Source organism: Clarias gariepinus, chromosome 1, assembly GCF_024256425.1.
Source record: "Clarias gariepinus isolate MV-2021 ecotype Netherlands chromosome 1, CGAR_prim_01v2, whole genome shotgun sequence".
Lineage (NCBI taxonomy): Eukaryota > Metazoa > Chordata > Actinopteri > Siluriformes > Clariidae > Clarias > Clarias gariepinus.
The window spans coordinates 23961414-23976108 of NC_071100.1; the positions used below are offsets into that span (position 1 = coordinate 23961414).

The 14695-nt window shown below is 38.8% G+C and overlaps 1 protein-coding gene across 5 annotated transcripts in view; it reads right to left on the reverse strand.

The window, feature by feature from the left end:
• si:dkey-172j4.3 (diacylglycerol kinase delta) overlaps window positions 1-14695 on the reverse strand; it is a 90243-nt gene that overhangs the window by 2469 nt on the left and 73079 nt on the right. For 3 of the 5 annotated variants that reach the window (XM_053492614.1, XM_053492624.1, XM_053492605.1), the window contains 11 exons: window positions 14461-14568; window positions 13856-13952; window positions 13522-13629; window positions 12444-12557; window positions 12221-12355; window positions 11680-11843; window positions 5219-5333; window positions 3808-3897; window positions 2980-3096; window positions 1884-1995; window positions 516-646 (listed from right to left, as the gene is read on the reverse strand). In XM_053492614.1, coding sequence (XP_053348589.1) covers window positions 516-646; window positions 1884-1995; window positions 2980-3096; window positions 3808-3897; window positions 5219-5333; window positions 11680-11843; window positions 12221-12355; window positions 12444-12557; window positions 13522-13629; window positions 13856-13952; window positions 14461-14568 — 1291 coding nt within the window. The remainder of the gene's footprint in view (window positions 1-515; window positions 647-1883; window positions 1996-2979; window positions 3097-3807; window positions 3898-5218; window positions 5334-11679; window positions 11844-12220; window positions 12356-12443; window positions 12558-13521; window positions 13630-13855; window positions 13953-14460; window positions 14569-14695) is intronic. The other 2 variants (XM_053492643.1, XM_053492634.1) reach the window with 2 other exon arrangements.

The window sequence follows — 14695 nt, forward strand, 5'->3', positions numbered from 1 at the left end:
TATATATACATATCACTAGCTAAAGTGAGTTTGACACCCCTGACCTTGACTACAGTCTGTGTCTCAAATCACATACCCATATTATTATTATTATTATTATTAACTGTTAGATGTTAAACAGGTATAGAACAAAAACAAACCAAAAAACAAAAGGCAGAAATTAATGGACATCTTTTATACTTTCCTGTCCCATTTTGCACCACAGCAGTGGAGACTTTTAGGAAATGTTGGACAGAAGAAAGCTCTAACGGCCATTTTATATCTGAAAATTTTCAGATAAAAAAATTCGGTTTGTGCTGAATTGCATTTGGACAATGAATTTCCCTTAGTCCTAAAAGGTGCCAAAACTTTTGCTTTGATTTGTACGGTCCCATGTAAAAACCGTGTTTTTCTAGATTCATTCATGTTTTGAATCGTTTGACTCCAGGACAGGATTTGAGACACAGCTGGTGATTTGCTTGTGTGTGAGTGTTGCAGTTGAAGCCGCTGTCTGAGCGCTCGTCGTCCCGCTGTACCTTCAGGTCTTGTCTCTGGAGCTGAGCCAGCTGCCAGCCCTGGATGTCCCGGGCCACAAACCTCTCCCTGTACTCCCCTAACCCCAACGAATCCAGCCACGTGCCCACCTCCTCTGCACCCCATCTCTCTGCTAGCCCCCAAGAAGACACACACATACACATAAACATACACACACACAAACAGAGGAATGAAACAGGAATGAAACAGACCCAGTAACACGTAAAGCCTGCATAGACACTGGCCAGCATCCCTGGAGTGAAAGTGGTAAGAGATTTCCCAGTGGTTTTCTATCTAATCATTATCTTTTACACCTGCAGTGTATGCTGTTAGTCATACCTCTAATTCTACAGAGGAAATCATTTAATAAAACGTCCATTTCAGTCTTTAGTCAGTGGTGTAAATGAGGCTACATCTGTAAAATCTGGTGTCTTAGTTTCCAGATGGAAGAATTTGTGTGCTCCATCTGTGTGTGACACGACACTGACATGACTAACACACAGACGTTCAAGTAACCAGAGCAACGTTTCCTTACATTGCTCTTGCTTTAAGAAAGTTTAAAAGATTAATGCGTTTTGGTAAAAATTGCTTTGGTTGGACTTTACAGGATGTCTAATCCCTCTAATCCTTATACCTAATTTGTTTTCTGTTGAATTCTTATCTCTGGATGTCTTTATTTTCTATAACAGCTGCTCTGACTAACACTGAAACGATTTGTTTATATAAATGTCCTTATTCCAATATGCTTTCATTTCTCACGTAACAAACGCCTCACAGGGACGTCTATGATAACTCTATCGTAATCAGAGATGATTTTCCTCTAACAGCACACAACCACAGTACAGTAGGTATGATTTATTCTCTACATACAGAATGTAATTTCCTTGATTAATACATTTCAGATAAAATGATTTCCCAGTATTTCCTGCTCATGGTGAATGTGCTAGTTAATGATCAGATAGAAAACACTGGACAAGTCATTATTTTATCAGATTTCAGGCCAAAACCGATGTTCACTCCATGAAATGCCTGTGAACATACAACCAAGTATGACACAAACTTTATGAAGCCACAGAGCAAACATGAGGACAGGCCCATCAGAGTAAGACTGCTGATCTTAGATCAGGTTTAATCGCTGATCTAGTGAACTTTATACATGTACACACACACACACAAATCAGTCCTCTTACTCTGAGATACATGGAAACAGCAATGGGGACAGTTCAGCTATGAAAGTTGATGTAAGAAGTGACCAATGTACTGTAACGTTCAAGTTAGGAGACAGGGTGTACAGTGACTTCCTGTTTCACGAAAAAAAAAGGGTGAGAGAACTTTTGGTTATAGTAGGGTTTCTATAATGTGTATCTGACCTGAGAGAGAACTGTTGGAGCGCTGCTTGTGCAGCTTCTCTCTCTCCTTCTTTACTTTGGGGATGATCTTCAGCTTCATGCTGCTGCTCTTAGCGCTTGTTCTGGATGAGTCCTGTGGTCAAGACCAAAAAAACATAAAACATAAGATTAACAGAGACACAAAGTTATAATATATATATATAGAGTAGAAGTTAATGATCCTTCTTTACTGCTGTATGTTGGGTTATAAATGACTCTCACATTTAACTCATTCAGGTTTTGTCTTATTATCATTTTTAACAAGTTGAACTTTAAGCTCTTTTAAAAGTAAATAGTAAAAGCATACAGTGTATTTTCATTATCGTCATTCCTAAACTGTAAAATGGTTCCACAGGATTTCCCTGTTGTTTAAACATTTATGTCAGAATTTTGAGAACTTTTTTCTTAAAAAAACAAAACATACAGCAAAAAAAGAATTTTTTTTTTTTTACTAACGATCTAAAAATTGATGCATGTTCAAATAATCAAAACCGTTAATTAAAGATTGGAATGTCCATTACATGTAAACACCTAGCATGTCATGTATAAACAAAGCCCGTATTATTAACTGTGAAAATATCTTCTATTAATGTCTAGCATAATCCATCAAAAATAATATTTTAATATTTAATCACCTTAAGGGGGCGTATAATGTAATATTCAATTTTAGTTATTTTTAGTCGTTTATAATACACAATATTTTCCTGTTCCATTTTTATATTGTCTGGGCCTTAAACAAGCCAAGTCAATTTTTCCCCTGTTGTGACCTCGTATAAGTAGATCCCATTGCGCAGCATGTTGCTCAGCTCTGGTGTTCTCTGATGGGGTGTACCTTTGCAGAGGCGCAATAAAATAAAATAAAATAAAAATGATCTGAGGATTGTTTGAGCTGGAGCATTAACATATACACTGGGGAGCTTTGACACCTGTGTAAAATAGGAGACCTTTAAAATGCCTGCAGCCTAATATACATTTACAACATTCTGCATTTAATGCAGATCAAATAAGACTGAACATCACTTGAGCTCGAAGGTGTGTCAGCTGTACGCTATTTATGTGAGCTGATGTCCAACCGCACCTCTTCGGAGCAATGCATGCTGGGACAGATCCAGTGGATGTCCTCCAGTTTGATTAACTCAGCGCTGAGAGAGTTGAGCGTGGAAAGCAGATCTTCTTCCTGAGGAGCCTCTAACTGCTATAACACAACACAGGAGCACAGGTACACACACACACAAACACACACACACACAAAAACAGAATAAGTTTTCTCTGTCTCGGACAGATTATTTATTCAAGTAAACAAGGCTGAGTCCCTGCAGGGAAATAGCGGAGAACAGTAGACAGTAAACACGGCTCGCACAGATGTCACACTAGGATACAGAAGCTTTATAAATAGAGAGATGCAGTAGAAGCTTTTAGCCCCTAACATTGTACACTTCCTACCAGAGAAGTAATCCTAGCTAATTTAAAAACAGACTTTTTCATGTCAAATCATTTACTTTGATTTCATTGCAATCGCTAAAAGATTCTCAACAATATTCAAATAAATAACCAGGACTTTTGATCAGACATGGCATTAGTCTGCTACACTTGGTGTAAGAATGTGAAAGAATATATGCCTTTACACCCTTTTGATTACAGCATGACATTTTTTAATGAAGGAATGCAACCAAATATCCATTTTTATTAGTCAAGCTCCATTTACGCCTGTTGTCTTTTTTCACTAACAGTGTGCGTGCGTGTCCAACGTCATCGTGACGTAAACCGGTACAGGCTCTAACACTGTGCAGGAATCCTGACTCGGTTAGAAATAAATACAGCTAAATTCCGTGCCAGTGGAGTGATTTACGAACGTGGATGTGCGAGTTTGTGAAGAGAAAGAGAAGAAAAATGAAATGCCTCTCACCAGCAGTTTCCCTTCTAACAGCATTTTAGTCTCCTGCTGCAGCACTTTACTGCTGTTGACAATCTCCACAGCGGTGCTGCGACTCAGACACTGGTAACAAAACACACACACACACCTGTGTAAACCTGTCTGTTCAGAGTGACCTTTTTCAAACTCCTGCTGTTTAACATCACACACACTGAGTAGCGGTTCTAATGCAGAGCTCAAAAAGCATTCAGCAGGATCAAAATGGGTTTCCTTCGCGTCCACACTCTTTCACTCTTAAACACACACACACACACACACACACAAACAATATTATTTCAGCACTAAAGCAGCAGCACTTATGTGTGAAGTACTGTATGCTACATGGATGAGTGTTTCCACATAGAATAAAAAAAAATTATCTTATTAAACTGTCTTTATCCAAATTAAAGCCATACAGATGTTGAGCTACAGTACAGTAAAGTTGTATTCTCTACACATAAACACAATGCATTAGGGGTAATAAATATTATGTAGTAACAGTAGGAACTGCTTTGTCATACAGTATAACTTCTGGGTTCTCTGATGAGTTAATTATATACTTAGCAAAAAAAGAAACGTCCCTTTTTCAGGACTGTGTATTTCAACAATAATGTTGTTAAAATCCTAATAACTTTACAGATTCTCATTGTAAAGGGTTTAAACAATGTTTTCCATGCATGTTCAATTAACCATAATCAATTAATTAACATGCACCTGTGGAATAGTCGTTAAGACCTTAACAGCTTACAGAAAGTAGGCATTTACGGTCACAGTTTTAAAAACGCAGGACAATAAAGAGACTTGTCTACTGACTGAAAAACACCCAAAGAAAGATGCCCAGGGTCCCTGCTCATCTGCGTGAACGTGCATTAGGCATGCTGCAGGGAGGCATGAGGACTGCTGATGTGGCTAGGGCAATTAATTGCCATGTCCGCTCTGTGAGACGCCTAGGACAGCGCTACAGGGAGACAGGAAGGACAGCTGATCATCCTCGCAGTGGAAGACCACGTGTAACAACACCTGCACAGGATCGGTAAATCCGAATATCACACCTGCGTGACAGGTACAGGATGGCCACAATAACTGCCCGAGTCACACCAGGAACACACAATCCCTCCATCAGTGCTCAGACTGTCCGCAATAGGCAGTCCATGAGGAGGAGATGCACTGCAGTACTTCAAGCAGCTGGTGGCCACACCAGATACTGACTGGTACTTTTGATTTTGAGCCTCCCTTCATTCAGGGACACATTGTGCAACATTTTTAGTTTATGTCTGTTTATGGTGTTGACTCTTTTAGTGTTCATACAAATATTTACACATTAAGTTTACTGAAAGTAAAAACTATTGAAAGTCAGAGGACGTTTCTTTTTTTGCTGAGTATATATAATTCTCAGCCGCTGTACCTCTGGGCTGGAGGGTTTAGAGGGAAATGCCTCAGTGAGGACAGCAGCACTGGCATTTACTGCATGAGCCAACTCCTGTTCCACCACCTTATGGGTCTTGGCCACTTCCCGTATCCTACACGCACACGCAAACAAACAACAGGTGAAGATATCATTTCTGAGACAATGAATGACATAAAAAAACAAAAACAAACCAAAGGATTTTATATTTACTAACAACCCTAACTGTAGTGCACACTTTACCTCATTATAACCCTAAACCTAAAACCACTTTAACGCTAGTTCCAACTTTATCATGATATAACATTAACCCTAACACGGCCCTAACTCTAAAGCTAACTTTCTCTCAGTATAACACTGACCCTAACAAACCCCTAACACAACCCTAACTCCAGTGAAACATTAGCCTAACATAGCATTAACCCTAACATCAACAACTCTAGTGGTAATCTTTACCTCAGTATAACACTATCCCTAACACAACCCTTACTCTAGTGTAAACTTTACCTCAGTATAACACTATCCCTAACACAACCCTTACTCTAGTGTAAACTTTACCTCAGTATAACACTATCCCTAACACAACCCTTACTCTAGTGTAAACTTTACCTCAGTATAACACTATCCCTAACACAACCCTTACTCAAGTGTAAACTTTACCTCAGTATAACACTATCCCTAACACAACCCTTACTCTAGTGTAAACTTTACCTCAGTATAACACTATCCTTAACACAACCCTTACTCAAGTGTAAACTCTTCCTCAGTATAACACTATCCCTAACACAACCCTTACTCTAGTGTAAACTTTACCTCAGTATAACACTATCCCTAACACAACCCTTACTCTCAGTATAACACTAGTATAACACTATCCCTAACACAACCCTTACTCTAGTGTAAACTTTACCTCAGTATAACACTATCCCTAACACAACCCTTACTCTAGTGTAAACTTTACCTCAGTATAACACTATCCCTAACACAACCCTTACTCAAGTGTAAACTTTACCTCAGTATAACACTATCCCTAACACAACCCTTACTCTAGTGTAAACTTTACCTCAGTATAACACTATCTCTAACACAACCCTTACTCAAGTGTAAACTTTACCTCAGTATAACACTATCCCTAACACAACCCTTACTCTAGTGTAAACTTTACCTCAGTATAACACTATCTCTAACACAACCCTTACTCTAGTGTAAACTCTTCCTCAGTATAACACTATCCCTAACACAACCCTTACTCTAGTGTAAACTTTACCTCAGTATAACACTATCCCTAACACAACCCTTACTCAGGTGTAAACTTTACCTCAGTATAACACTATCCCTAACACAACCCTTACTCTAGTGTAAACTTTACCTCAGTATAACACTATCCCTAACACAACCCTTACTCTAGTGTAAACTTTACCTCAGTATAACACTATCCCTAACACAACCCTTACTCTAGTGTAAACTTTACCTCAGTATAACACTATCCCTAACACAACCCTTACTTAAGTGTAAACTTTACCTCAGTATAACACTATCCCTAATACAACCCTTACTCAAGTGTAAACTTTACCTCAGTATAACACTAACCCTAACACAACCCTTACTCAAGTGTAAACTCTTCCTCAGTATAACACTATCCCTAACACAACCCTTACTCTAGTGTAAACTCTACCTCAGTATAACACTATCCCTAACACAACCCTTACTCAAGTGTAAACTCTTCCTCAGTATAACACTATCCCTAACACAACCCTTACTCTAGTTTAAACTTTACCTCAGTATAACACTATCCCTAACACAACCCTTACTCAAGTGTAAACTTTACCTCAGTATAACACTATCCCTAACACAACCCTTACTCTAGTGTAAACTTTACCTCAGTATAACACTATCCCTAACACAACCCTTACTCTAGTGTAAACTTTACCTCAGTATAACACTATCCCTAACACAACCCTTACTCTAGTGTAAACTTTACCTCAGTATAACACTATCCCTAACACAACCCTTACTCTAGTGTAAACTTTACCTCAGTATAACACTATCCCTAACACAACCCTTACTCTAGTGTAAACTTTACCTCAGTATAACACTATCCCTAACACAACCCTTACTCTCAGTATAACACTAGTATAACACTATCCCTAACACAACCCTTACTCTAGTGTAAACTTTACCTCAGTATAACACTATCCCTAACACAACCCTTACTCTAGTGTAAACTTTACCTCAGTATAACACTATCCCTAACACAACCCTTACTCAAGTGTAAACTTTACCTCAGTATAACACTATCCCTAACACAACCCTTACTCTAGTGTAAACTTTACCTCAGTATAACACTATCTCTAACACAACCCTTACTCAAGTGTAAACTTTACCTCAGTATAACACTATCCCTAACACAACCCTTACTCTAGTGTAAACTTTACCTCAGTATAACACTATCTCTAACACAACCCTTACTCTAGTGTAAACTCTTCCTCAGTATAACACTATCCCTAACACAACCCTTACTCTAGTGTAAACTTTACCTCAGTATAACACTATCCCTAACACAACCCTTACTCAGGTGTAAACTTTACCTCAGTATAACACTATCCCTAACACAACCCTTACTCTAGTGTAAACTTTACCTCAGTATAACACTATCCCTAACACAACCCTTACTCTAGTGTAAACTTTACCTCAGTATAACACTATCCCTAACACAACCCTTACTCTAGTGTAAACTTTACCTCAGTATAACACTATCCCTAACACAACCCTTACTTAAGTGTAAACTTTACCTCAGTATAACACTATCCCTAATACAACCCTTACTCAAGTGTAAACTTTACCTCAGTATAACACTAACCCTAACACAACCCTTACTCAAGTGTAAACTCTTCCTCAGTATAACACTATCCCTAACACAACCCTTACTCTAGTGTAAACTCTACCTCAGTATAACACTATCCCTAACACAACCCTTACTCAAGTGTAAACTCTTCCTCAGTATAACACTATCCCTAACACAACCCTTACTCTAGTTTAAACTTTACCTCAGTATAACACTATCCCTAACACAACCCTTACTCAAGTGTAAACTTTACCTCAGTATAACACTATCCCTAACACAACCCTTACTCTAGTGTAAACTTTACCTCAGTATAACACTATCCCTAACACAACCCTTACTCTAGTGTAAACTTTACCTCAGTATAACACTATCCCTAACACAACCCTTACTCTAGTGTAAACTTTACCTCAGTATAACACTATCCCTAACACAACCCTTACTCTAGTGTAAACTTTACCTCAGTATAACACTATCCCTAACACAACCCTTACTCTAGTGTAAACTTTACCTCAGTATAACACTATCCCTAACACAACCCTTACTCTAGTGTAAACTTTACCTCAGTATAACACTATCCCTAACACAACCCTTACTCTAGTGTAAACTTTACCTCAGTATAACACTATCCCTAACACAACCCTTACTCAGGTGTAAACCTTACCTCAGTATAACACTATCCCTAACACAACCCTTACTCGAGTGTAAACTTTACCTCAGTATAACACTATCTCTAACACAACCCTTACTCGAGTGTAACTTTTACCTCAGTATAACACTATCCCTAACACAACCCTTACTCTAGTGTAAACTTTACCTCAGTATAACACTATCCCTAACACAACCCTTACTCTAGTGTAAACTTTACCTCAGTATAACACTATCTTTAACACAACCCTTACTCGAGTGTAACTTTTACCTCAGTATAACACTATCCCTAACACAACCCTTACTCTAGTGTAAACTTTACCTCAGTATAACACTATCCCTAACACAACCCTTACTCTAGTGTAAACTTTACCTCAGTATAACACTATCCCTAACACAACCCTTACTCTAGTGTAAACTTTACCTCAGTATAACACTATCCCTAACACACCCTTACTCTAGTGTAAACTTTACCTCAGTATAACACTATCCCTAACACACCCCTTACTCTAGTGTAAACTTTACCTCAGTATAACACTATCCCTAACACAACCCTTACTCTAGTGTAAACTTTACCTCAGTATAACACTATCCCTAACACAACCCTTACTCTAGTGTAAACTCTTCCTCAGTATAACACTATCCCTAACAGAACCCTTACTCTAGTGTAAACTTTACCTCAGTATAACACTATCCCTAACACAACCCTTACTCTAGTGTAAACTTTACCTCAGTATAACACTATCCCTAACACAACCCTTACTCTAGTGTAAACTTTACCTCAGTATAACACTATCCCTAACACAACCCTTACTCTAGTGTAAACTTTACCTCAGTATAACACTATCCCTAACACAACCCTTACTCTAGTGTAAACTTTACCTCAGTATAACACTATCCCTAACACACCCTTACTCTAGTGTAAACTTTACCTCAGTATAACACTATCCCTAACACACCCCTTACTCTAGTGTAAACTTTACCTCAGTATAACACTATCCCTAACACAACCCTTACTCTAGTGTAAACTTTACCTCAGTATAACACTATCCCTAACACAACCCTTACTCTAGTGTAAACTCTTCCTCAGTATAACACTATCCCTAACAGAACCCTTACTCTAGTGTAAACTTTACCTCAGTATAACACTATCCCTAACACAACCCTTACTCTAGTGTAAACTTTACCTCAGTATAACACTATCCCTAACACAACCCTTACTCTAGTGTAAACTTTACCTCAGTATAACACTATCCCTAACACAACCCTTACTCTAGTGTAAACTTTACCTCAGTATAACACTATCCCTAACACAACCCTTACTCTAGTGTAAACTTTACCTCAGTATAACACTATCCCTAACACAACCCTTACTCTAGTGTAAACTTTACCTCAGTATAACACTATCCCTAACACAACCCTTACTCTAGTGTAAACTTTACCTCAGTATAACACTATCCCTAACACAACCCTTACTCAGGTGTAAACCTTACCTCAGTATAACACTATCCCTAACACAACCCTTACTCGAGTGTAAACTTTACCTCAGTATAACACTATCTCTAACACAACCCTTACTCGAGTGTAACTTTTACCTCAGTATAACACTATCCCTAACACAACCCTTACTCTAGTGTAAACTTTACCTCAGTATAACACTATCCCTAACACAACCCTTACTCTAGTGTAAACTTTACCTCAGTATAACACTATCTTTAACACAACCCTTACTCGAGTGTAACTTTTACCTCAGTATAACACTATCCCTAACACAACCCTTACTCTAGTGTAAACTTTACCTCAGTATAACACTATCCCTAACACAACCCTTACTCTAGTGTAAACTTTACCTCAGTATAACACTATCCCTAACACAACCCTTACTCTAGTGTAAACTTTACCTCAGTATAACACTATCCCTAACACAACCCTTACTCTGGTGTAAACTTTACCTCAGTATAACACTATCCCTAACACAACCCTTACTCAGGTGTAAACCTTACCTCAGTATAACACTATCCCTAACACAACCCTTACTCGAGTGTAAACTTTACCTCAGTATAACACTATCTCTAACACAACCCTTACTCGAGTGTAACTTTTACCTCAGTATAACACTATCCCTAACACAACCCTTACTCTAGTGTAAACTTTACCTCAGTATAACACTATCCCTAACACAACCCTTACTCTAGTGTAAACTTTACCTCAGTATAACACTATCTTTAACACAACCCTTACTCGAGTGTAACTTTTACCTCAGTATAACACTATCCCTAACACAACCCTTACTCTAGTGTAAACTTTACCTCAGTATAACACTATCCCTAACACAACCCTTACTCTAGTGTAAACTTTACCTCAGTATAACACTATCCCTAACACAACCCTTACTCTAGTGTAAACTTTACCTCAGTATAACACTATCCCTAACACACCCTTACTCTAGTGTAAACTTTACCTCAGTATAACACTATCCCTAACACACCCCTTACTCTAGTGTAAACTTTACCTCAGTATAACACTATCCCTAACACAACCCTTACTCTAGTGTAAACTTTACCTCAGTATAACACTATCCCTAACACAACCCTTACTCTAGTGTAAACTTTTCCTCAGTATAACACTAACCTTAACACAACCCTAATTTTAGTGTAAATTTCCCTCATAATAAAACACTAACCTTAACCTATTCTTTACGTATCTCTATATTAGTATAAATTTTACACTGATACTGTAGACGCAAATCCTAACACAACACTAATTCTAGTGTAAACTTTCTCTCAGTCAATTCCTTATGGGTTCCTGTACCTAGAAGCTCACGATTCTTTCTTAATTTCCAAATAAATGCATGTCCACACACACACACACACACACACACACACACACACACACACACACACACACACACACACACAAACACACACATACACACACATACACACACATACACACACATACACTCCAATACCTGTTAATGAGTGAGTCAGCCACCAGGCCAAGTTGTTGCACCTGGGCACATTCCTCCTCAGTCAGGTATTCCATGGATTGTTGCGAATTGAGACGTGGCCGAGCAGAACGGCAGCTGTCATACTTCCTCTTATCCTCCCACGACTTCAGCGTGCTCTCAAAAGCCTAAAGTGCCAACACACAAACATAGGCACACACAAACACTTAACACAACGTGGTTCAATGCACTTCCCTACTATACTTCCTTACAGCTCAGCTGGTTTACTTCCCACACATCCTCCTACATAGAAGACCACACACACACACCACCAGATTTTTCCTGGTAGGAACTTGACGAACTATGATTCACTAATTTTAAACTTACACATTAATACTTCAGCTGAATTTGTCTCACATCACAAAGTTTTAAGTCCTAAATTTTAAAATTGCAATCACTGCATATATTTTTTCCGTTACTCTGGTGGCCTTGCATATTGCTCAATCACACTGTACTTGTTTAATAACCAAAATTTCAAGTTACACACACACACATACACACTGACCCGATCTCTGGTAAGCATCTGAGCACGATTTTTGTGGATGATCTGGACAATCCCGGGCGGTTGGATCCAGGCTTCTCCATCCACTTGCACTGGAACGCCTTCATCTCCTTTAATGATGATCTTCACCTGCCGACACTGTTTCCACACAAATCCGCACACATTAGGTCCCACATGCAACACATACTGGAGGAGTGTGTGCTTGTACCTGTCTATTTGTGTATACCTGCGTGATGCGGTGATGCTGTAGATTAATGACGCGGGACATGGCCATCTGCATGCTGCCGAACACAGCCACAACCTCCAGCTTCTTATCATCAAACGACGGCGCTCCAAAATTCTGCATGAACAAAAGTAAATCTTTCGTGTTGTGAACTGCAACTGAGATGGAAATACTGATATCGTTCCTTTCTCAATGGACAACGGCAATAATCCTTTCTGCAGGGCTGTATTTATCTATTTATCTATTTACTTATTTAATATTTTGTTTAACTTTAAATTTGGGACTTTTTGCTTCTCATTTTGCTGTCATGTCCAACATAAAAACAACTTACTGTAAAAAATAAATCCCAACACCTCTGCTGATATAAAAGGCCACACCTTAGCACACTGTTTCCGTCTAGAAATAATTTACTTTGCTCGAGTGATTGTTTCGTTTTTTTATGGTGCAACTTTCTTTGTTTTTAAGCTGTGTCTGGAAGTGTGCAGATGTTTAGAGATTAGATAATGGAAATATGCACGCATTAATAACTAAGATCGATATCAGGAAAATGCGCTGTGTGTGTGTGCTGTTCACAATAAAGACACTAGAGGACCTTTAAAATAACTTCTTACACCATAGATTTCATTTCAACTGCAGGTAAAAGTATGTTTCTGTTGGCTCAGCCCTTCATAAACCACCATGATATACCTTACACAGGTCTCCACTAGTATGCTGACTCAATGTTTTCTCATTCTAGATGTGAAGGAAGACAAATGAGTGTTAACCCAAATCTGTCAGTTAGCCGCAAAACTGAAAGTGTCTTATCTACAGGACGTATGACTGGCGTCACTAAGCCGTCATTTAGAGGAAATCTTCATCAGCGCCATCAGCATTCTTCATCTATCACAAACACACAGTCAGACTTCATTTAATAATCTTTATGTCTGATCTGAGCAAAAGCACAAATTCCAGTCTCTTGCTTAACCTTCACAGTCACCAACAAAAAAGGTTTCCTCTATGATTTTTCTATATCAGGTTTCCAGATAAATGAGGTTAGGCCTGAGTGATTGTGTGCAATAGAGCAGCTGTGAGCGTGACTTACATTATCCTCCTTGGTGCCTCCCCAAAAGTTTATGCCCCCTGCATAACTAGGGATGTTGAGTACGGCCAGGCCTTGTAGACTGGGCAAAGACATGGGCACCCCATCACACTGAGAGACAGAGAGAGACACAGAGAGACAGAGAGAGACAGAGAGACAGAGAGAGAGAGAAAGAGAGTTTTCAATTCAGCATAACTGAAAGTTGGCTCAACTATATAAAATCGGATCCCTTCTTCCCCCACACATACGCAAACACCACACCACCCACAACAAAAAAAATCAAGTCCAAACTTGTAAAAGTACTTTCCCCCGCTTTTCCACCCACACACTCACACACCTCCAGTTGCACTCTCTGCTCCAGGTTCTTGTAGGTTTTCTGAACGAGCTCTTTTGTCCCCAGGACGCCGTACCACATCATGTTTTTCGTGCGACTGCTGTTGAGGGTAAAGGGAGACGGAAATCACACCATCAATACATGTTAATACGCAACATCATTACTACTATCACATTACACATAACACTTTGTTATACTCGAGAAAATATATAACGAGAAAATCGAATGAACGAAATGGTTTTTGTTTTTTAGATATGAAAAATCGACCAAAATATTACTGTAGAGCGCATAAAAAAAATCTGTTTGCAAACCTGCACTGTGTGTGTGTGTGCAGAAGTTTTTTGTTCACGATTTGAATGAAACTACTTTTTTAAAATATATTTTATATAATGTATATGATCATGTATTTTATATAATGTTATATGATGACTGTATGTGACAAATAAAATTTGAAATGAAAAAACCCCTTAGACTCACAACTATGCAGATACCAATGTGCTCTCAAAAAAGCACCAGACAGTTACAGTATATAAAGGTGTGCAGGTGAGAAAGAGAGAGACAGAGAGACAGAGAGAGGGAGAGAGAGTGAAAATAGCCTCCTACTGCACCTGCACTTCTTAGGGTGCTCATCCCTCTTGTTGTTGAACTCCAGGGAGATTTTGGCATCCAGGCCAATTCCGAAGTAGTTATTCATCACACACTTCTCTGTGCACTGCCTGTGTGTGAACAGAGACCAGCAGAAAAAGGAGGGCACAAGAATAAATCAGTCTGCATTAACAAATCAGCGGGACATTTTTATACAGACGCAAACGATGACACCATGATTGCTGATTTTATTTCAAA